General features: G+C 48.0%; 1 protein-coding gene across 2 annotated transcripts in view; it reads right to left on the reverse strand.

Annotated features, from left to right (window-relative positions):
• The window catches only part of IRF2 (interferon regulatory factor 2), an 84,072-nt gene that overhangs the window by 1,391 nt on the left and 60,445 nt on the right, over positions 1-22,236 (reverse strand). The window contains exons 6-8 of one of the 2 annotated variants that reach the window (XM_082863959.1): positions 19,917-20,034; positions 8,634-8,792; positions 804-850 (exon numbers count right to left, since the gene is read on the reverse strand). In XM_082863959.1, coding sequence (XP_082720085.1) covers positions 804-850; positions 8,634-8,792; positions 19,917-20,034 — 324 coding nt within the window. Of the gene's footprint in view, positions 1-803; positions 851-8,633; positions 8,799-19,916; positions 20,035-22,236 lie in introns of both variants that reach the window. The other variant, XM_082863958.1, reaches the window with a different exon arrangement.

Consider the following 22,236-nt stretch of genomic DNA (forward strand, 5'->3'; position numbering starts at 1 on the left):
CGGGTACAGCTTAGCGCTCCAGAGTGCATGCACATAGCTGGCTTCAAGGGTGGCGTCATTCAGAGAAGGAGCTCGAATTCTGACCTTGAAGAAACAGGTTCCGAACGTATGTGCGCATCTCCACCCACTGTCTTTCAGAATTCCTGGACTATACTTTAAAGTGTTTAGTACATTGGGAAATTACTAATTCAGACAATCAGTAGTCAGTCTCTGTCTGTCTGTCTGTCTCTCACTCACTAACTCACTCACTCAAACACAGACACAAAGCAGGCTTCGCAGGAATGCTTCCCCTCACAGTTCCAGCCATTTCCTGCCATTGTCTGAGCCTAGCCAAGAGGAGTGAGATCAGAAGCAAAGCCACTTGGAATCCGGACTGAACACATACCTGGCCCGTGGGCAGGGATCACAGGGGGGCTGGGGGGGAGGGGACACTCCCGGTATCTGGGGAGCTACTTTTGCTTAGCACTTTCCGACACTGACTTCTCATCATTGCCTTGGGCCACTTGGACCTTCTGTTTCTGCTTGTGAATTAGGATGTTTACATTTCTTGGCCTTTTCCTGCCATCATAGCCTCCTTTCTCACAGTAACATCTTACCCCCTTCCCTCCCATTTACTTCCCAAAGCTTCGTTTTGTAAGTCAAAAGCACTGTAAATTTTATGTGATGTATATTTTACCACCACCACCACCAAAAAAAAAAAATCCAAAAGTGAAACTCATGCTCAAAAGAAAAGAAACTTCACCAGCAGCGGGGAAACCAACGTGCCAGTTGGGAAGGCTTTGCGCCGGCGCCACCAGGCTTACCTCCGAGCTCTCTTCATCACTGGGCACACTGTCCGTAGTTTCGCTTTCTGTTCACAGAGAGAAAAACACAGGCCCATCATTCCTGCCACCCAAACTGTTTCGAGGCCCAGGCAGTGTTTAAAACAATACATCAGCACGTCTTTCTTCAAAAGAGAAATGCATCACTAAACTCATAACCTCCGTCCCCTTGTGTCAGGTCAGACGCGTGTGCCTGGGAGATGCTAGGGAGGAATTTAGAGATGAAGGGTGGCTCGTTTTCCCAGGTCCAGGCTATGCTTATTCATGGCCTCTCTTCCCGGGATGGGGTGCTGGGCCCCCGGGCTGCCCATCCGCGTTCTGCCCGCCCTGCCCCCCGGCCCTCTGCTGGCTCCACGTCAGGCCCTTTCCTCACAGCTGCTCCACCACAAGCCGCTCACTGGTCTGTTCCCATTCATGGCATTTGGTTCATTTAAGTCCCAGCCCAGCCTCCCCAGATGAGCCCCATTCTCCTCAGATCCCTCCTTTCCCTCACGGCCCTTCAGTACTTATATCCTGGGTTAATAAAGTGGCACCTTCCCCCTGGGTTACTGTGGGTGCACAGATTCTAGGGTGGCTCAGCTGCTGAGTGTTTACCCTCTTGTGGGGTTCCCTGCTCTGGAGGGCAGGCGGGGCCTGTGACTTGCTTTGAACCAACAGAACACAGTGGAGGCGATGGGATGCACGTGATGACGTTATGTAACCCTGCAACCTGTCTAATGAGGAGACCATCTCCCTTGCTGGCTTTGAGGAAGCCAGCAGCCATGGCGGGGAGGCTCACATGACAGACAACTAAGGACCGCTTCCAGCCAACAGCCAGCAAGAAACTGAGGCCCTCAGTTTGACAACCTGCCAGGAACTACATTCTGCCCCAAACCCTGTGAGCCTGGGAGCAGATCCTCCCCGATCCCATCCTCAAATGAGACAGCAGCCCTGGACCAGACCTCAGCTGCTGGTCTGTGCAGAGAATGCCCTGAGCAGAGGACCCAGCCAAGCCATGTCTGCTCCCCCGACCCTCAGAAACTGTGGGATAATAAATGTGTGTTGTTTTAAGGCACTAAGTTTGTGGTTATAGGGTCACGCAGCAATAGATAACTAACTCACTTACCATCCTGATTCATCCTGCCACCTGTGAGACACAAAGCAAGTTACTTAACTTCACTGAGGCACACTTTCCCCATCTGTAAAATGGGAGTATAAACACCTTCGAAAGAGGATTACGTGATGAGTGAGGGAAAGGCCTAGTACGGGGCCTGGAACGCAGCCCACACCCAGCAAATGTTGGTGCGCCTTTGTCCTGAGCCTCATTCAACAGGGGATCTGCACCCCATGCTACGGTGACAGGGTCACACTCAATAGCTAGCGATTACACATCACCTGTACATAGAATACAAGATTCTTTTAAGTAAAAAAAATTTTTGATTTTTTTTAAAGCAAACTAATTTTTTTTAAGTAGAAAAATGTTAATTGTTTTAAGTACAGAATTGATGGTGTGCAGTTTTTCAGGGTTCACAGCATTGAGAAAATGAAACACAGTGGGTAGAACTTCCAAAATACACGGACCCTTAGAGAGCCCTGAGTCTGGGTCATTCACTTCGCAGACATGGCCTGAAGGGAAGCTGTATTAGTGAACGTTTTGGGGGCCCGTGGGCCGGTGCTCTGCACGCAGGTCTTGTTCAGTCTCTAAGTCAGGGAGCAGGTCCTGTCACCCCTTGATTGTGCAGAAGGCCTTATGTGTTCTTGTGCCTTCTACCCCTTCCATCCCAAACCTACAGAGGGACTGGCCTCCAGCCTCACGTCTTGCTGGTGGTACAGCTGTGACCAGGTGGCTCCCAGCCCAGATAGAGTCCTTCTGACGACCCGGGGCACCAGGCCCAGACCAGGCCCTCCATGAATTAAAGGCTAAGGAACAAACGGACAAACTGGGGCACACATTCATTCCTCGAACAAAGAAACTGAAAGTTACTACACGGGGCCCACCCTGGGGTCTCCATGCACGTTTCTCGGCTACTGTTCTCCAGTGACTTCACCTGGGCACAAGTGATTGCCGATAAACCCAACCCCCAGCAACTAGAAGACGGGCCCGTCCACTCCTCAGACTGAGCCGACTTCCCTAAGCATCCCCAGCAGGGGCAGCAGAAGCCCGGAGAAGGCCCAACCCTAGTTGTCAGGGCAAACTGGCAAGGCCGGGCACAAGAGAGGTTTCCACACAAAAGCAAATTATACACAAGAGCAAGGGAAAAGGCCCCTCCACTCAACCTTCAGGCTAGCCCAGGACCCTGAGGAGGCAGCAGTCAGCGCTGCCACTCCCAAGAAAAATGCGGAACAGAGATGTTGAGAAACCAGCCAAAGTCGTCGTGGACTGAGTCAGCACAGAGGAGGGAAAACAAAGCAAGCTTCTGATTCCAGGGCCCCGGGCGCTGAAGCTCTCCTGCTGCTCCAGCCTCTGGTGAAACTTCAAGATCCCCTTTCCATTTTTATGGTTAGCTTTCTCAGAGCTCCGGAGCCAAGGTTTCTCTTCCCTTCCTGTAGGTCTAGGCCCCCTCACGCCTAATCACCCTCCATAAACACCATCATCTTCTGTTCCTCTCCCCTTCACATAAAAACAAGATGCCACCAGGCTTGCTCTGGGCGCTGGAAATAGGCAAAAACGGGCAGGTTAGACCAAGGTTCTGGGATTCCACAGCCCATGGGAGGGGTGGGAAGGCAGACCCTGGGGAAGACTCCTTGGTAAGGCCTGGCACGAACCATGAACAGAATCAGAATGTTAATCGCCTGTAAGCACCCAGTTTTCAACTTCAGGGAGATAGTCGGAGACAAGACAAGTTCACATGCTTTGAACTTCTGTTTCCAGCTGACACAAACGGTGGCTGAAGAGCACCGTTTCTAAAGGAAGATCAACTGCCTCTGAAGTAGTTTTGAAAACTCTCCACATAAGCAAACTGGGAGTTCTCATTTTCATCGTTTAAAGGAATGGCCTTGAGGGGCTTCCCTGGTGGCGCAGTGGTTGAGAGTCCGCCTGCCAATGCAGGGGACACGGGTTCGTGCCCCAGTCCAGGAGGATCCCACATGCCGCGGAGCGGCTGGGCCCGTGAGCCATGGCCGCTGAGCCTGCGCGTCCGGAGCCTGTGCTCCGCCACGGGAGAGACCACAACAGTGAGAGGCCCGCGTACCACAAAAAAAAAAAAAAAAAAAAAAAAGAATGGCCTTGAGCGCCTTGAGCCTAGGAGCAGGAAATGCTTGAAGCTCTAGCCTGAGGACCCCAAACCCTTCTCTCTAGAATAACAGTGGTGCTCGCGGCCACCCCTGGGTCACTGGCTCAGGGTGCTCTGTTGGGGACACTCATGCCCATTTTCCTCTGTTTTCTTGGTTTTACTCCATCATTGCCATTTTCAAGATCGGTTCTTATAGAACAAATGAATTCATGGCAGCTCCTGCTTCCAGATCAGTGTTACCACCGACACAGCAACATCAGTTGTTTCATTTTTCCTTCTGATTACTTTGGACTTGGTTTCGTATTTGCTTTGAGTAGAATGGAATTTAAAAAAAAATTTGGGAGTTGCTTCCCAAGCACGGTCTGAGTAAGTTGCAAGTGTTTACAGAGTAATAACAGGTACCTAAGCAGTTTGTTTCATCTTTCTGGTCTCCGTTTCCCAGAAAGCGACTGGGGTGAGAGGGAAGGAAGAGGCTTGGATTAGATGACCCCAAAGATGCTTCTTCCAGAGTTGCAGTTTTACAATGATGCTAGTCTCAGGCTCACACTCCACTTAGCCCAGTTTTTTATCGTCAGACCATCTCAGGAACATGATGGGGAGGGAGATGTCTTCTGTCACAGCCTTTTTGCACTACGACATCTTGGTACATTTTCTGGAAGGCTCTTGTTCAACACGTTTTATTAATAAGATTGACAAGGATTCCTTTCCCTCAATCATTTCCTTAATTACTTTCCCTAGAAGGCTCAATGAAGAGGTTCAAATCAGAGTCCTCTGACAGCACTTCTATCTTTGCCGCACCCAACAAAATGCAAGCCTGCTACGGTTTCCAGAAGGACCCAAAGTCTTTCCCGCTGGTCACTGGTCAGGAGGAAATCTCCCTTCTCTCAGTTATCACCAATCAATCCTTCGTCTTATACTTTCTTCTCCATACTCTCGTCCAGCCTTCCCCAAAATACTACTGTGGCTTTCTTCACTAAACCACCCACAACCCAATAAAATCCTGGTGCCACACAGCAGGCAAGAGGCCACTTTGCGGTAGATCTTTAAAAATAAAAATGACTCGTCTCTAGAGTTTCCCAAGGTTGGGCTTTGGGACATCCCTCCCCAGGACATAGTTTTATGAATCCAACTAGAATTTCATGTTGTCTTAAAACAATCCAATGCAAGTACCTGCACTCAAAGGAACTGTCCCTTTTCTTGCTTCACCGTAATATTTAGACCATGGAGAAGACAGACTTGCAAAAATGAATGTGGTTTTTGTAATACCACTGGGGTTATATTTCAATGATCAGTAGAGGGGGAAAATAGCCAACAACCGCTTCCAAATACCGGCTTCTAAGTGAATGAAGTGGTTTGAGGAGGCTGCAATTCAGTTCAGTAGTCTACACAAAGGGACCCTGTCATGAGAAACAGGCAAACAGCCTATTCTCGTGGGGAACGTAAAGTTAGAAAGTGAATACCACCAAAGAGTTGCCTTTCCTAGTAGCAAGCTATGGGATCCCTGACTGAAAGATTTTAGCTACCCATGGTCAGTAACAGATAAGTTTCTTATGTGTCATAGGCTCTAGAAAAGTACTTGTCTTGACTCTATCCAGGAAGCTTCCCTCCAGAGGGTTCTAGAAAATTCAGACAGTGAAAACAATCGAAAGAACTAAAGGCCAGGCTGAGACACCAGGCTCCAACCAAACCCGCACTGCCCGCCAGCCTGGCACCAAAATCCTTCTTTTCGAATCTTGCAAATGTCCTGAAAAGGGTAATGAGATTTTCATTTCTCTCTGCATGAATCAGCTGTTCTTGGGACTCTTCTGCTAAAGCAAAATGCCAGTGCTGGCAGAACAGCAAGAAGACGCCTTTCCAGAATCCCCAAGAAGACTTCAGAAAAGTCCAACTCAATAGATAAATAGAAAAGTCTATTTTAAAGCTCCAAGCCCTTAAAAAAAAAAAACAAAAAAACACTTGGGGTGTAATAATGCCTGCAGCAGCGTGATAGAGAGGAAAGTCACACATTTCCAGCCCTCGTCAGTGAAATGTAAGCACAGTGGCTTAGTGTTTCAAGTTTCAGTTATCTCAACTGTAAAATTAGGGCATAAACATTCTGCTCTGCCTCCTTCGGCTGGTCCTTGAGATTCTGGGAGGTGAACTGTTCTGAATGGCAGAGCCCCACACGGTCCTGCAGGGCAGCAGTGCAGTCAAGGGGCTAAAAGCAGGCCTTTGGCATCAGCCACGTATGGGTCTGACTGTGCTACGGGTTGTCCGTTTCTGGACATGCTGCTTCACCCCACTGACCTCAGGTACCTAACATTTTTTTTTAAAATAAATTTATTTATTTATTCATTTATTTAATTTTTGGCTGCGTTGGGTCTTTGCTGCTGCGCGCGGGCTTTCTCTAGTTGCAGTGAGCGGGGGCCACTCCTTGTTGCGGTGCGTGGGCTTCTCATTGCGGTGGCTTCTCTTGTTGCAGAGCACAGGCTCTAGGCGCGCAAGCTTCAGTAGTTGTGGCACACGGGCTTCAGTAGTTGTGGCTCGCGGGCTCTAGAGCGCAGGCTCAGTAGTTGTGGCGCACAGGCTTAGTTGCTCCGCGGCATGTGGGATCTTCCTGGACCAGGGCTCGAACCCGTGTCCCCTGCTTGGGCAGGCGGATTCTTAACCACTGCACCACGAGGGAAGCCCGATACCTAACTTTTTTTTTTTTTTTTTTTGCGGTACGCGGGCCTCTCACTGTTGTGGCCTCTCCCGTTGCGGAGCACAGGCTACGGACGCGCAGGCTCAGCGGCCATGGCTCACGGGCCCAGCCGCTCCGCAGCATGTGGGATCTTCTCGGACCAGGGCACGAACCCGTGTCCCCTGCAATGGCAGGCGGACTCTCAACCACTGCACCACCAGGGAAGCCCCCGATACCTAACTTTTAAAGAGAGAATAATGACAGTACCCAGGCTGACGGGGTTATTCTCATGATAATTAAATAAGCCAATCGATTTCAAGCACTTAGCACAGTACCCTGGGTACAACAAACACGTGACAAATAGTAATTATTACGAGGACTGGCAGATATGCAAGAAGGACTGGCACACGCAGGAGTTCAAAATATGTTTCATGAATAAATAACTGATGACAAGCTTATCCTGTCTGACAAGATTATAGGCTTCTTGTAGCCAAGGTTCGTTCTCACTTTCCTTTTATGTTCCCAGCACGAAAGAAAGTCAGGACCTTGAGGACATTCTGCGAAGTGAAATATGCCCGTCACAAACGAACTAATGTGGTAGGATTCCGCTTACACGAGGTACCTAGAGTAGCCAAATTCAGAGAGACAGAAAGTAAAAGGGGGCTGGCCAAGGGGCTGGGGGAGGGGGGGGGAGTTATTGTATAATGGCACAGAGCTTCAGTTGTGTGAGATGAGAAAGTTCTGGAGATGGAGGGTGGTGCTAGTTGCACAACGATGTAGGTCACTTAATGCTGCCGCAATGTGCACCGAGAAATGGCTAAAAGTGGTCAATGTTATGCTGTGGGGATTTTACCACAGTGGAAAAAAATAAGTTAAAAGGAAAGAAAGTTGGGGTTCAGGAAATATGAGGTTAATTTAGGGGCAGATAATTCACAAACAACTTGTCCTTTGAATCAACCTAATTCTAACGCGGACTCTGTGCCGCTCACTGGGGTGGCGTCCTGACTGAAGGACACGCTATTTGGCAACACATAAAGGACACTGGGAAGAATTCCTGAACTATTTATTAGAGCGACTCTGGTTACTCATGATAGGGCCTCTGCTTCTTATTTGTAATATCTGCAAGCAATAACCCTGCCTCAGAACTTATATGTCAGAATTGTAACTGAGTCACCAAAAGTTAAGTGGAGACCATGAGAAGGAGTGCATAAGGTGATGTAATGTTGGTGGGAAAAGGAGCCGCCACTATATCCCGTAAGGATGGAAGAACCCACTGAACCCGGTGCTAATTCTGTGACTGTCGGGGCCAATTCCTGCCATTCTGTGGCCATTCCCTGGGGAATCTGCAGTGGGCTCAGTCCCTGGCCCAGCTAGAAGCTGTATGAAATTGAAAAAGCAGAGGAAAATACGTGGAAGTGACAAGTAAACTTGCTGAACGACAGAATGGAACTTGGGGCCTGAAGGTTTAGTTTGAGTCCTGACCCAAACACCTACTGGCCGTGTGGCCTGGAGGAATCCCTTCTATTCCAACGAAGGAACCGGAAGAGGTGATCCCTAAGGTCCTATCCAGCTGGGTCAAACTCAGATTCCATTAAAAACATCCTTCCGAATTTCTGATAACTTGCGCAAATAAAATGGACTCAGATGAACTACTTCCCCAGAGAAATCTTCTTATTCGCTGGTCATGCGTGAACATCTGACGGGTGATCAAGTGAAATGCTGTGACTGGGTCTTCGAATTGAGAACAAAAATATCCTAGAAGATGTTGGTTGAGGACATTAAAGCAAGACTAGTTCCAGACAGAATAATCCTTAGGAAACAGGAGAGGTTCTCTGCTATGTTGGTGAAATCAGCGAGTGACCCTAGACTAAAGGATCGCCCTCCCTGCTTCCTTGCTCAGTTCCAGAGTTTCCGACCCCCGCCCCGCCCCCGCCTTACCTGCGTAGGAAGACACGGGGGAGATCTGCAGGGGGTAGAGCTCGCTCATGCTGACCGCCTGTTCATCACTCTCAGTGGTCACTTCCACAACTTGGCAGATGTCTGGTGGATTAGTGACAATCTCTTGATCCTCAATGTTGCTGTCCAGATGTGACTGTCCTACGACTTCAAAGAAAAGACAGCCATCATGCACCAACATCACCTGCCTTCACAATCCTAGCACACACTCTCGAGAAAGGAAACCTCCCCCAGAGAGGCCAAGAGTCAGATTCCTGGTCACCAAATGTCATCTGCCATGAAATAAGAACAAGCCTTAGCTTTGGGTTAATGTCCCTGGAGAAGCAACTTGCCAATAACCTGGCTCGCCAGGGCTGTTTCCAGTGTGCCTGCCAATGGGGCTTACGCGTGGCAACATCCCAAACTCAACCCGGCCACAGCCAAGGCTGCAGGACAAGAGCTGCATCCAGACCTAGCCCCAGGGCCAGAGAGATAAACAGTGCTTTGAACCTGACCCATTTCTGTTCTCTGCTCTCGCTCTAAAGGAAGCTGCTGTGCTAGTTTCTGGGTCCTGGGGTCCAGAGAGACATCATCAAACCTTAATAATGAGGGAAGGGGCTTCCCTGGTGGCGCAGTGGTTGAGAGTCCGCCTGCCAGTGCAGGGGACACGGGTCCGTGCCCCGGTCCAGGAGGATCCCACGTGCCGCGGAGCGGCTGGGCCCGTGAGCCATGGCCGCTGAGCCTGCGCGTCCGGAGCCTGTGCTCCGCAACGGGAGAGGCCACAGCAGTGAGAGGCCCGCGTACAGCAAAAAAAAAAAAAGAGGGAGGACCACCAAAATCCACCCTATTGTGTCATTTCTAGCTGTGGGACGCTCCGTTCATACTCCCAGCCTGCCTCCTCCTCTGCAGACAATGGATGTCATATCAGAACAATGGAAAAGAATGCTTTCCCAATTTTCTAACACACCTTCGGAGCATCAACTCCTCAAAACACTGATAATATGAATTCTGACCACCCTGCCTCTGAAATCCTGACTCAACTGTTTTTTAAACTTTTCAGTCTGAGATCACGTGCAGTTGTAAGAAATAATACACAGATCCCACGTGCCCTTTACCCATGTGCAAAACTATCATACAGTATCAGGATATTGACATTTGACAATCGATGCATCTTGTTCAGATTTCCTCCGTTTCACTTGTACTCCTTCGTGTGTGTGTACCTAGTTCTGTGCAATTTCATCACATACGCGGTTTCACGTACCCACCTCCGCAGTCAAAACACCAAACAGTCTCATCATCACAAGCATCTTCTGTAACTGTATCCACCTTCCTTCAGCCTCCTCCCCTTGTCTCTAACCCCTGACAACCACTCATCTGTTTCCCATTTCTATAATTTTTGTCATTTCAAGGATGCTTCACAAATGGACTCACACAGTAACCTTTTGAGATGGGCTGTTTTCACTCAGCAGAATTCCCTGGATATTCATCCAAGTTTTGGGGTGTATCAGTAGGAACTGTAGGTTCCTTCAATTGGAGGAACCCAACTCAATTCACCCACTGAAGGAATTGTAGGTTCCTGTCCATTCTTCGGCTATCATGAATAAGGCTGCTATGAACATTCATGCACAGGTTTTATCTGAACATAAGTTTCCATTTCTCTGGGACAAATGCCCAAGTGTGCAATTGCTGGAACACATGGTAATTATATGTTTAGTTTTACAAGAAACTGCTAAACTAGTGTCCAGAGTGGCTATACCATATTACGTTCCTACTGGCAATGTATGGACAAGCTAATTTATGCACATTTTAGCCAGCTTTTGGTGTTGTCACTACTTTTTTTTTTTTTTTGCCGTACACGGGCCTCTCACCGTTGTGGCCTCTCCCGTCGCGGAGCACAGGCTCCAGACGCGCAGGCTCAGTGGCCATGGCTCACGGGCCCAGCCGCTCTGCGGCATGTGGGATCCTCCCGGACCGGGGCACGAATCCGCGTCCCCTGCATCGGCAGGCGGACTCCCAACCACTGCGCCGCCAGGGAAGCCCTGTCACTACTTTTTGACTTTAGTCATTCTGATAGATGTGTGGTGATACCTCATCGTGGTTTTAATTTGAATGCCCCTAATGCCCTGTCTTACTTTCAAACAGAGCTGACCTTATACTTCTGTTGACAATTGATTGGATGGAATATCCCTGAAAACTGGCACCCATAAACAAATGGGACCAACAATGTTTTCCCAAGGGCCTCTCTCAAAGCACTTTGCCCTCATAATCAATGTTTTACTCATGCCTGTATAAGTTATTTTAACATTTCAACACATGGGAATGACAGGGAAAGCATCATTATCCTGTTATAAATGAAGAGTGTCAGGCACAGAGAAGTACAGTAGCTCGTCCAAAGTCACACAGCGTGGATTATGGGCTGTGCTCTACGTCCCGGGCCACCTGTAAAATGTTCAGATTAGGCGGGAAGGTGGCCACATTCCAGTCTCCTTGAGAAGTTAGCATCATGGGCCAGTTCCTGTTTTCACTGCTCAAAGTATAATATTTTGATTACTCAAGTATTTCTGTTTATACGTGGGTTTCTGTTTTAACTGCTTGAAGCGGGGTGATGAAGTGACTAGCAGTAAGGTAGGGAGAACATTACCTGATTTCTATTCAGGTAAGGTTTTAGAAGGCAGTGAGAATTCATGGATTTTCTAGCAAAGAAAAAAAAAGCACCGAAGAGGCTGGGAAAGGAGATTTGGGGATGTGATAAAAGACTCCACAAAGCCACAGCATACAGAATGGAAGGGAAACTGGATGCCGTGTGGGTTTTCCTGGAGGGGATAAAATTAAAGAAAAGGAAGGCAGGCTAAATATGGCAGGCAGACTCCCAAATTCTTATTTTATCCTTTGGACTATACTACTTGAGCCTGAGAGCATCAATTATGCAGCTCACCAGACACAGACTGAGCGCTGACACTGACCTCTCTCAAGTTTCTTCTGCCTCCTCTCCCAAGTAAAATAAGACGGCAGGAAAACAAGATGGGTCCTGTCCTTTCCCAAATTGGTGGGTGGAGATAGAAACCAAACAGGACGTGTGTGTGTGTGTGTGTGTGTGTGTGTGTGTGTTTGATGAGGGGGTGGATAAAACTGATACCTTACATACTAAGAAAATTAAGATCTTATATAGATTTGATTTAAATCAAGGCCCCTTTAACTTACAATCCTCCAAAATTCATCTCTCCCTTGCATTGTCATTCCTGGGAGTATAAACTGTGGCAGCCATTCAAGCATCTTCCTAATTATGTCCCTTTGTTCTGACCAGGAATTCTCTCCCTCAGTGTTTTCCCCCATAAGTCCCAACTCAGCCATTCAACTAACAGAGATTTCCTGAGCATCCTCTTTGTACAAGGCACTGTTGTCAGGTAGGAAGGGTAGAGGAAGTGTAATCTAGTCCAGGATCTGGCTTGTAAGAAGTCCAGTAGGGCTGGAGGCCAGCACACAATGATCTAGAGAATAAACTGAGGACAGTAGTGAAAAGGAAAAGCGGGGAGGGCGGAGGGCCCGTGATGAAAGTTCAGGAAGTGGGATATTTTTTTTTCCAGTTACAGGAAATCAAAGGCTTCGGTGAGGCGGCAGCGCAGTGGGCGGAAGGGGAGGGTGAGTGGCAGGCAGGAGTCAGATGCCTCTGCTTTCGGGGGGCCTTTTCCTGACCCCCCAGAACAGACTGCCCTCTCTTTCCTGCGGGCCCCTCGCTTGCTGTCCCCATGGCTTGGCCAAAACGACAGCATGACACGACCTTGTGCCGTGCCTTCACTTTCGGCCTCGCGTGCCCAGTTAAGGCAGCGGCCCTTTATTTAACTCTTTAGTCGTACGTGTTGTCTCCCAGCCACACTGTGGCTCCCGAGAGTTGAGACCCTGCGTTAGAACTTTTTGTCTCAAGTCACAGCACACGTTCACGGCTTGTACCGGAGAGCAGCTCAGTGAAGCTTTGCTGAGTAAAGAGATGAATAAACAGAGCAGGGCTCCCAGACTGCAGCCAGAGGCCTGCAGGAGTTCAGGACCGCTAGTGAATACCAAATGGAACGATGAACGTTTTCTAGAAAATTTCCAGACTCCTGGCAAGCGGGCTTTTTAAAACCTAGGTGAAGGGATAAAGACATAGTAGGCCATAGCTGCCAGGGGCTGGAAGGAGGGAGAGGAAACATTTACGGGTGAGGAAAATGTCCTGTGTCTTAAATGTAGTGGTAGTCACACCACTGAGGATGTCTGTCAAAAATCATAGACCTGCACACCCAAAGGGGGTTAGTTTTACGGTATTTCACTTAACATACATGCCTTAAGACAAAAAGTAGATGAGCATCTCTATTCAAATTTTAAGTGTATCCCAAATGCTGGTGACCAGGATAGAAAAATAAGTTTTAGTTTTCTGGGCTACATCTGGATACCCAGTTAATATTACATGATCTCTAGGGCCAGACATTGCCCTAGGAGTATGTGGCTTTGTGCCTGGGACAGGGACGACCGCTGCTCTCCATCTGAACATGACTGAGGGCACTTTAGAAACTTCTGAACTCGTAAGTCGCAAGTCCAAGAGAGAAGCTGGGAAATCCCAACATGTGAGATGCTCTCTGGAAGGGCTTTACGCACCAGCCCTAATCCATCTCTCTCTCTTTATCCATCTATGGAGATAGATGAGAGCTGATTTCCCCTGAACCACCAAACTTCGCCCTAAGGGACAACACAGACAGTGCCACTGACTCCTAACAAATGAAAAGTCACAAGAATAGCAAGCTTAGCAAACTGCTATAGCACATAAGGTCAGAAGTGGGAGCCCTCTAGGTGCTAGAGTCTCGTGACTGATAACCCATAATAACAAAACCTAGCATTTCCTGGGCCCTGAACTTTGTCTTTCCCACCTTGACCTATCACCTGCCAGACCTCACAACTCCACGGGGAAGACACAGCTATCACTCCATTTTAGACAGGAGGAAAAGCATCGTGGAGAGTTAAATAACTAACGAAGAGTTCAATGACTAATTCAAGGTCAGACAGCCGGAAGGTGGCAGCCTCAGGAGGCAAATTCAGCTTTCCCCTCTCAACAGCACCGTCTCCCTGAAAGAAAGAGTTAAGGAAGTTCAAACTGAGTTTCCCTGGGCTTTCTAAGCCCCTCTTAGGATAAAACCTTTCAAATCTCACCTTAATAAGACTCTGGGCTCATAACCAATAGTGAAATTGCTTTTCAACAGTTCTATATTGGGTGCCAAGGAAATTCCTGAACGGTTAGGGAACTAGAAATCCACTAAGCTTCTCCAGATTATGAAGGTCAGCGCATCAGGAAGAGTCCCCCGCAGGCATGTAATTTTATGTGGACCTCGGTGCTGAGACTTACAACAATATTATTCATGGCTGGTTACTGATGAACCGGTTTGATTCCTTAAAAGGTCATTCTTACCTTATTAACAATTGTTGACAACGCAGGGCTCCACCTGCGAAAGTACTTGCCCCCAAGCCTCAGAGAAAGCTCTTAAAAGTAGACTATTAGGAACCGGAAAGTTCTGTGAAGGTGGGTTGGTCCTATCACTTTGCAGCTGAAACCCAGGGAGGCTGGGTAAATTGCCAAGGTCACTCAGGCAGCTGCAGGGTCAAGATAAAAGCCTATAAAAGCCGGCCATCTGCATGCTGCCATGGAGAGAAATTTCTTCTCGCCCTGATCTGAAACTTCGAGAATTTAAACTGTGAATACCAGCCCGATGACGCAGCACAGATGGAGGCAATGTCTCTTAATCAAATATATTTTAATATGATTTGATAATACCACAATCATAGTATTAATTTTACCACCTTCTAACCACACAGTGAGTTTTCTGTTACACCCATTTGGTCCTCACAACACTCCTGTGAGGTAGGTGGGATCAGTTTTTATCATTTCCACTGTATTTAATTTTTTTTTAAAGATTCTGTTTTGATGTGGACCATTTGCAAAGTCTTTAATGAATTTGTGACCACACTGCTTCTGCTCTACGCCTTGGTCCCTTGGCCGCGAGGCACGCGGGATCCTAGCTCCCTGACCAGGGACTGAAACTGCACCCCCTGCATTGGAAGGCGAAGTCTCAACCACTGGACCGCCAGGGAAGTCCACTTTAGATAACGAGGAAATTGAGTCTCAGAGAGGTGAGGGAGTTTGCCTAGGATCACGTGATAAATAAAACCCTGCAGAACTAGGTCTAGAACCCCAGTCTTTTAACTTCTAATCTGGTGCTCTGTTTTCTTTTTTAAAATAAACTCTGGCCATGATTCGCTTTAGGCAACCAAGGGCGACGGTGGGAGACACAAGTCTCTACGGGGTTAGTACTTTCAGAGAAGGGGCCAGCCTGCCTCAACAGTGACAGGTCGACATGGGTGCAGCGTGTGGTACACGCACTGCACTTCCACGAGTAAACATCATCACATGCTGCTCTGCTATAAAGGGGGGCAAATAATATGTTCTAGTAAAAACTCAGTTGAGTTCATCACCGTGTCTCAAGGGTCAATGGTCTGGCAGCAGATACCTGCCTAAGACCTCATGGGTTGGCAGCACACCCCTCCCGACGGACCCGCCGAACGCCCCTTCCTTACTCTGCTGGGTTGACAGAGCTATAGCGTCCACCCCACAGTAACAAAACCCACAACCCAAACCTCTCTTTCTCGCTGGATAGGCACATGGAAGTCCAACTGTTCAGAGTAATTCGACTTCAAAAACAGGTATAAAAGAAGTGGACAGGGGCCAGGTCACCAGGACACGGGGGACATGCGGGTCTTTGTCCTGGGGGGTTGGGGGCAAAGGTGACATGGTAAGACTGGCATTTTTTAACAAATGACTGTGTCTGGAGAAGGGGCAGCATGGAAGCAGAGCTGAGGCAAGCACGAAGGTGACTGGGGGTCGCATCTGAAATAGAAAGAAGGGGACGGATTTGAGGAATAGGACGGGGGAAGACAGGATTCGATAGTTAATTATAAAAAAGGTGGAGGTGTCAAGGCGGAAAAATATATACAGCCTCGTAAAAAGTTGGCAGCTTTCTCGGGTAAATAAAAACCCCTTAAAGGTTGAAAAAACCTCCATGTCCACTGCCCAGGGTTGCCGGTGCACGTGGTGACTGAGGGCACATCCCATGCAGCCTCACCTCTGTGACCTTGGCTTCTCCAAGGTCCAGTCCACCTAAGAAAAACAAGATGTATTATCGGTTGTGTCTGGGTTTACTGTGAGACCTGGGTTCACACCTCACATGGACTCTCCTATTGCTAAGAGTTTTCTAGGGGTCCTGAGAAAACTGGATGCCTTGTCGCTGGACCCCGCTCCTGAGGGATGAACCGGCATGGAAAGCCTTCACTCGCTCCTTCTCAAAAGGGGTGCCTTCCATCTAAACAACCACCCCAAATCTACTTTTTATCTTGTAGATGGAATTTTTCATATCTTAAGCACCAGAAAAAATGGCAAAAAACAAAAGCAAACAAACAAAACAGGGAACAAAGGATCTGGAAAAGTTGAAGACAGTTCTACAGCCTGGCGTCACCTTGGGCCATCCTCAAGTCACTATGAATTCTGGTACCAGAGGCTGCCAGGCTTGAGTTATGACCGTGAGGCCCTGGGGGTGCCCTAAGTTTGGTCTCTTAGTTGTGAATCTGTTTTGCTCCTTTTTTTTTTTTTTTTTTAACTTTTTTGTTGTTGTTCTGCTCCTGTCGATATTCAAGTTTCTAAGCTTGGCTGAAAAACAGCTACTCAAGGTTTACTTTAGATAAAGTTGGTCAAATTTGGAAGTAACTACCAGAAAAAGGTACATCCTAGAAGGTGCATTTTGGGCCACCAAAATCGACAGAATTCAAATTACATTATTTCCTAATTGTCTATGTCTAGTCACCTAAGGCCAGCCTGATTTACTTCAGGGTCATGAATAGCCTCCCTCATTTCACAGCAATCTTTGCTTTCTTGAAGGGTGGGGTTACCTTTTATCAAGAAACACAATGGGGTTATGAAGCCCCGCCTAGGCCAGGGAGAAAGAATGTCCGCACCTGCTAACTTCTCACACTGGCCTGGAGGTGATTTCAATACTGCTCAGCAGAGGCCCTGCTGACCTGGGCAAGAGGCCAGCAGGGTATTATCAGAACAATCCAACATGTTGCTGGCTTCTTCCGCTTCCTAAAAACAGAAGTTGCCGCACACACAAAATAATTCAATGTGAAAGAAAAGTAAAAATAAAAATGAGTCTTTTTCTCCCTCCCCTTAAAGGGATAGCAGGGAAGATCTTTGGAGGTGCTGACCTGTGCATTTAAACAGGAGGGAGAGATGAAACGTGAAAAGACCTGGTTTAAGCAGTGAGATGCTGTCCTCCTGCTTGGAGCGCACAGCCTGCTAAATCTGGACGTACATTCAGCTGTTCTGGACAAGAAGGCAAGACCAGGACACTGCCCATTGACCATGGGCGTGTGCACACTCGTGCGTGTGTGTGTGTGTGTATGTGTGTGTGTGTGTGTGTGTTTTCCTGCCGTGATTTGCCGCAGAAATAAAAGTAAAACACAGCAGCAATCCAGCAGGAGTTCATCTGTCAGGGTAACAGGACATTTCGTGCTTTACACCCTTACTGGATTCACTTACCAAACAGCACCCCTCCTCCAGAATAAAAGTGTACTGGGTGGCTGGCCTCCAAGGGATTAAGATATTGATTTTCAATCTATTTCCCTAGTGACAGAGCCTACTGACAACGAGAAAAATGCTCTCATAGTAAGGACTCGTTTCAGCTCCCATTTTTAATCTTATAAACATGGGCTTATAAGAGTAGAATGAAAACATCTTGAGGTTTTCATCTTGGTGCCTGGATACAAAACTGGCCGGAACTCTGGGTTTAGAGACAAATGAATGGAAAGCAAGAAATGGTTTCGTTTTTAAATAAAGCATTTTTTAAAAAGTAAAGAGAGCCCGAAAGAGAATCTCTCAAATGCCACAGTGGCCTTGGAATCAGAACCCCTGTGCTTCTCATCTCGGTCCACACATCGCAGAGGCTGGGATGGCTAAATTACTGGTCACTTGGGAGAGTGGAGACAAAGCTCTGCGAAGGGTTTAAAATCCGAGCTAGTGCTACTGTTAGCAATGATCACAAATGACCCACTCCTTTAAAATACTTGCGTGGATCCACTTCTTCTATCATTACATACCTTCACAAGGGTCACTGACTAATTAGAAAGAGACATTCAAACTCATTTTACTGCCATCCATTATGATTTTATTGTTAGGAAGAGAATCATTTAATCCAGTAGGTGATTCTCTAACCAAACCTGGCCTTTGTCTTTGCCCCAGGATAATGACTCATTAAATTAGTACCAACACCATGTAGCCCCAATCATACCATAAGGGCAATGAACAATCGACCTGGCAGAGAATTTACCTACTAAAGGCTCAACCAAAATGTTAAAAAAAAAAAAAAAAAAAAAAGGTAAAGAAAACTGGTCCAATTCTGGCTTTTGTTTGGCATTTTATCTGAGGCTGAGTTCACCTCCTCAATGAAGGGGAGCTCCAAAAGCCAACCAGCTGCCTCGAAATAAGCTGAATCTTAAGAAAGCGTGCCTGGGAGATCGGCAACTATCTTCCTTTTTAAAAAGGGCTCAGTGGGCAGAGGCTGTCTGAGGACAGCCTGCTGAGAAAGGGATGATAAAAGCCCAGGTGCTGGGGAAGCAGCTCTCAGCCGTGGAAAAAAGGGCCCAGGAGGGAGGAGCGCTGGGCTTCCGGTCAGGCAAGTGGCCTCACTCCAGAGGGGAAGTGAGAAAGATACTCTCGGAGAGTCCGCTCGGCTGAAAATGACTGTAGGGCCATCTGTCTCTATGCAAAAGCGCCCCATTCAGACGTGAGCCCTGCGAGGAAGCCATGGCCATCCTGACAAGAGATACAGCACGTGCTGAGTCTCAACCCAGGCTTCATTCTTTCTTCACGCTGCCGGAGACCTCAACGTGCAAGGGAGACCCTGCACATGTGATTCTACTTCCGAACTCCAAAGCCCAGGGGAAGGAGAGGAGGCTGCGGCCTCCTGTCCCTGCTCAGCTGAGAACCCACAAATGAAGGTCCTCGGATATGAGGCCTGCTCTTGGAACAGGATTTTTCCTGTTCTTACCAGCATCAGAAGCCCTAATTGTTTACAAAATGGAACAAAATGTAATGAACCGAAAGGTATTGAGGGCAAAGAAACCGAGGTTCTGGATTCCAGGGCTGGGGTCAGAATACAAGGTCAAGCCTGGGCCTCTTCCACGCTTGCAAAGAGTCCCTACCCTCCGTGCTTGGCAGCATCCCAGCGGGACTTTATTGAGATATAATTCACACTTGTCACCCACCTGCCTAAAAGCCTCCAGGGGTGGTGTTTCCATGGTGTGTGTATGGAAAACATTTGGGCACTTTACTATCTGCTATACTTCAATTTTTTAAAAGTTAAAAAAAAAAAAAGAAAACAAAAAAACCCACACCCTCCAGCAGTCTGGGGATAAAACCCAACCTCCTTCCCAGGATCTTCGAAGGTCCCCATAAGCCCACCCTGCCTCCCTTCTGAGGGACCTCACACGCCCTCCCCACGAGCGCTGGCCTTCCCTCTAGTCCTTTAAGCGTGTTCCTGCATCGGGACCCGCACTGCAGGTCCTCAGCCACTGGTGTCATCTCATCTCTCCACTCTTTTCCTCTGGCACATTTATCACACACGGTAACGCTGTTGTTACGTGCAGCTTTTATTTGTTTATTATGTGTCTTCTTCCATGAAACTAGGGATTGGGCCCGCCTTGCTCCCCAACCTGTTTCTGGCTCATGGCGCTATGTCTGGTATACAGAAGGCACTCAACACTCTTTGTGGGATCACAGGGTGCCCTCTGGCCACGTGCCTCTGTTTCCCCATCTGTGAGATGAGCACCACCTCTGTGGCAGGCCCGTCTTGGAGCAGATGCTGAGAGGACTCATAGGGACAGTCTCCCCCCTCCTTGTTCCCAAGTTAAAGAAATAATACTTTTGTCCACGTGACCAATTATTGAAAGACTGAGAACCGCTAATCCTTAGCCGCTGGGGGGAGCATCCCCATCTCATCTGCCTATTTTTTTGAGGCGGATCTGCCTCAGTGCCTTTACCTGATCCTCAAAGGCCTTTATTCTTCAGCCCTGAAATCTGGGGGCCTGAACTTGCATTTTGAGATGGTTCCAAGACCTCCTCCCGCTGACTATGTTATTTCAAATCACGTTTTACAAATTCTCGACCCCAGGGAGCTACTCGTGCGTATAAAAAAATGAGATGTCAAAACAGTTTACCTATGATGTTCACCGTACTATCCACTTCATTTTTTATAGCTGAAGTCAGGGCCGCATACTCAGGAGAAAGATCACTTACTCCATTACTAAGCCCCAAAGATGACTCAACTGGTTCTTGCTAGGAAGAAGAAAAGAAAAAAGAATTGAGAACACTTCCTTTTCCCTCCCTGTGCTTAGCTTAAATTCTACCCTCCGTCCACTTTCTTTAATGCCAAGGTCACGTTCGTCTCCCAAATGCATTCCCTACGTGTTTTAAATCAGCCTGGAGCTTAAGAAGCACATTTCTGCGTAGAGTGTCTCGCCAAGGGTTCCCTTTCTTTCCTTTTCCTTGGAGGAGACGGTATCCGTGCACCTGGCTTGCCCTCCTGAAATGCTTATCCCTGCGCAAGGTAGCCCTGGGGTTAAGCGGAGCTGTGTTACTGCCTAGGTAAAGCACCTTGCTGCTGAAATCCCAACTCATCCTTCTCTGAGGGAGGGGGTGCGTGTAAGACTCAGCTCCTGGCTTTCTCTCTAAGGGAGGAATCTTGCCACCTCTTTTATAACTTCGGAGGAAAAGCTCTGCCTCAACTATCAGCCCAAGGACGAAATCCAGAGGACGTGGTGGATGAATTCTTCTTGGATAGGGTTTGCTCTGGATTCTGGCCACTTGAGCATCCTGCCCCAGGGTCGGGGGCAGGTGGCCGGTCACACGGGCCAGACTCATAGCCAAAGCCTCCGCCACCCCGTGGAGTCCAGTGAGACAGCCCACACCCATGGCTCCGCAGGCATGCCTTCCGAATGCCCATGCAGCCCAAGAGGCTACACATTCATATTAATGAAACTAGGAGAGCAAACTCCTCTTCCTAAGCTTGGCTCTCAATTCTGCTTTATTCAAGTGCACCAGAGCCCTCCAACCTCTGAACGCGCCAACGGCTCTGGGAGAGCCAGCGCTGGAGTACAGACTGACTTTCAGCGTTTTGATGAGAAAGCTTCTCCTCAAGGGGAGGTTACACTGGCGTCTATGACAGCAACAGAATCAGACAAAAAAAGCCACACGTGACAACTCCTGGGGAGACCAAACTGGAGAGGAGGGTGGAGGGGTGGCAAGAATAGAAGACAGGAGCAGATCATGTGAGGTGGATATGACTGTGCTCTGAAAAATTTAGAGTGGATGCTGCAAGGCATGCAGGGTGTTCTTATCAATTTATGTGCTGCTTGGAACCAATGATGACCCCCCCAAATCTTAGGGAAGGAGGGGGAGATTACCCCCTCCCTCCCAATCCCACCTGGCAAATTCCCGCCATGATAACCATGGCTTCAAAGACATCACCTCACTGTATAGCTCAGTTCTCAAAAAAATAAACAAACAAAAATCACACATGGCAGGGTTGACCAGATGTACCAAAGGTTGAATCCAGGAAGAACCCAGGACAGCCCCACGGGGCAGAATGTTTATCCCTTTCTCCTGCAGCATCTCTTTGACAAATTCCGAAGAGTTTATCCTTTCTGGGAAGAAACTCCCTTGCCTGTGACTTGAGTCACCATTTTTCTCTTTCTTTAGAGGCAAACTCCTGACTGTGCACCTGCCTTCCCAGCATCACCTCCTCACTGCACCACCATGAAGCCTGCAGTCTGGCTGCCACTCCATTTGTGGAATCAAGCTCCCAGCTCCTGGGGTCGGTGTGGTGAGACAGCCTGGCTTTGGAGTCACATGAGCCTGGGGTCCAAGTCTTCCTCTAGTTATAGAACGTTAGCCTCTTTAGTGATCTCTTAGGATGCTGCGGACAGCTGTAAACTGAGGACAGTAATAGGACCCACGTCATAGGGATAATGGGAAGATTAAATGAGATAAATATGCACCTGGCACCTATTATTAAATAAGCACTCACTATTATCTAAGGTCACCAATAAAACGCTACTATCCCAAATCCACTGACCTTTGCGCAAGTCTCTTTCCCTCAACCCCACACTCTGACATCCAACAGGAAGGCCTGTACTCTCCACCCTTGGTAACAAAATCTATCTGTTTCTCCACCTTTCTGATGGCATCCTTCTCCCTGGCTTCCTCAATGGCCCCCTTCCCACCCCACCCCCCACCATGCCCCACGTGTCATCTTCTCTCCCTTCCACCTCTTCAATTCCCCAAAAGGAACTAAGAACGTTTTAAGGAATTATGGAAAGAACTGCTCGTTTTCGTGGGTTTCTTTCGTTGCCAAGTTATTATTCACTCATTCTGCTTCTAGGCTTCTTATAAAGGTAATGAGGCAGTCAGACTTACATATATTTAAAAACCTAAATTATTCTGATTTCTCAGTTGGAGACTTCAAAAGAGTTTCACATG

This window comes from Leucopleurus acutus, assembly GCF_964270905.1.
Source record: "Leucopleurus acutus genome assembly, chromosome: 21".
Lineage (NCBI taxonomy): Eukaryota > Metazoa > Chordata > Mammalia > Artiodactyla > Delphinidae > Leucopleurus > Leucopleurus acutus.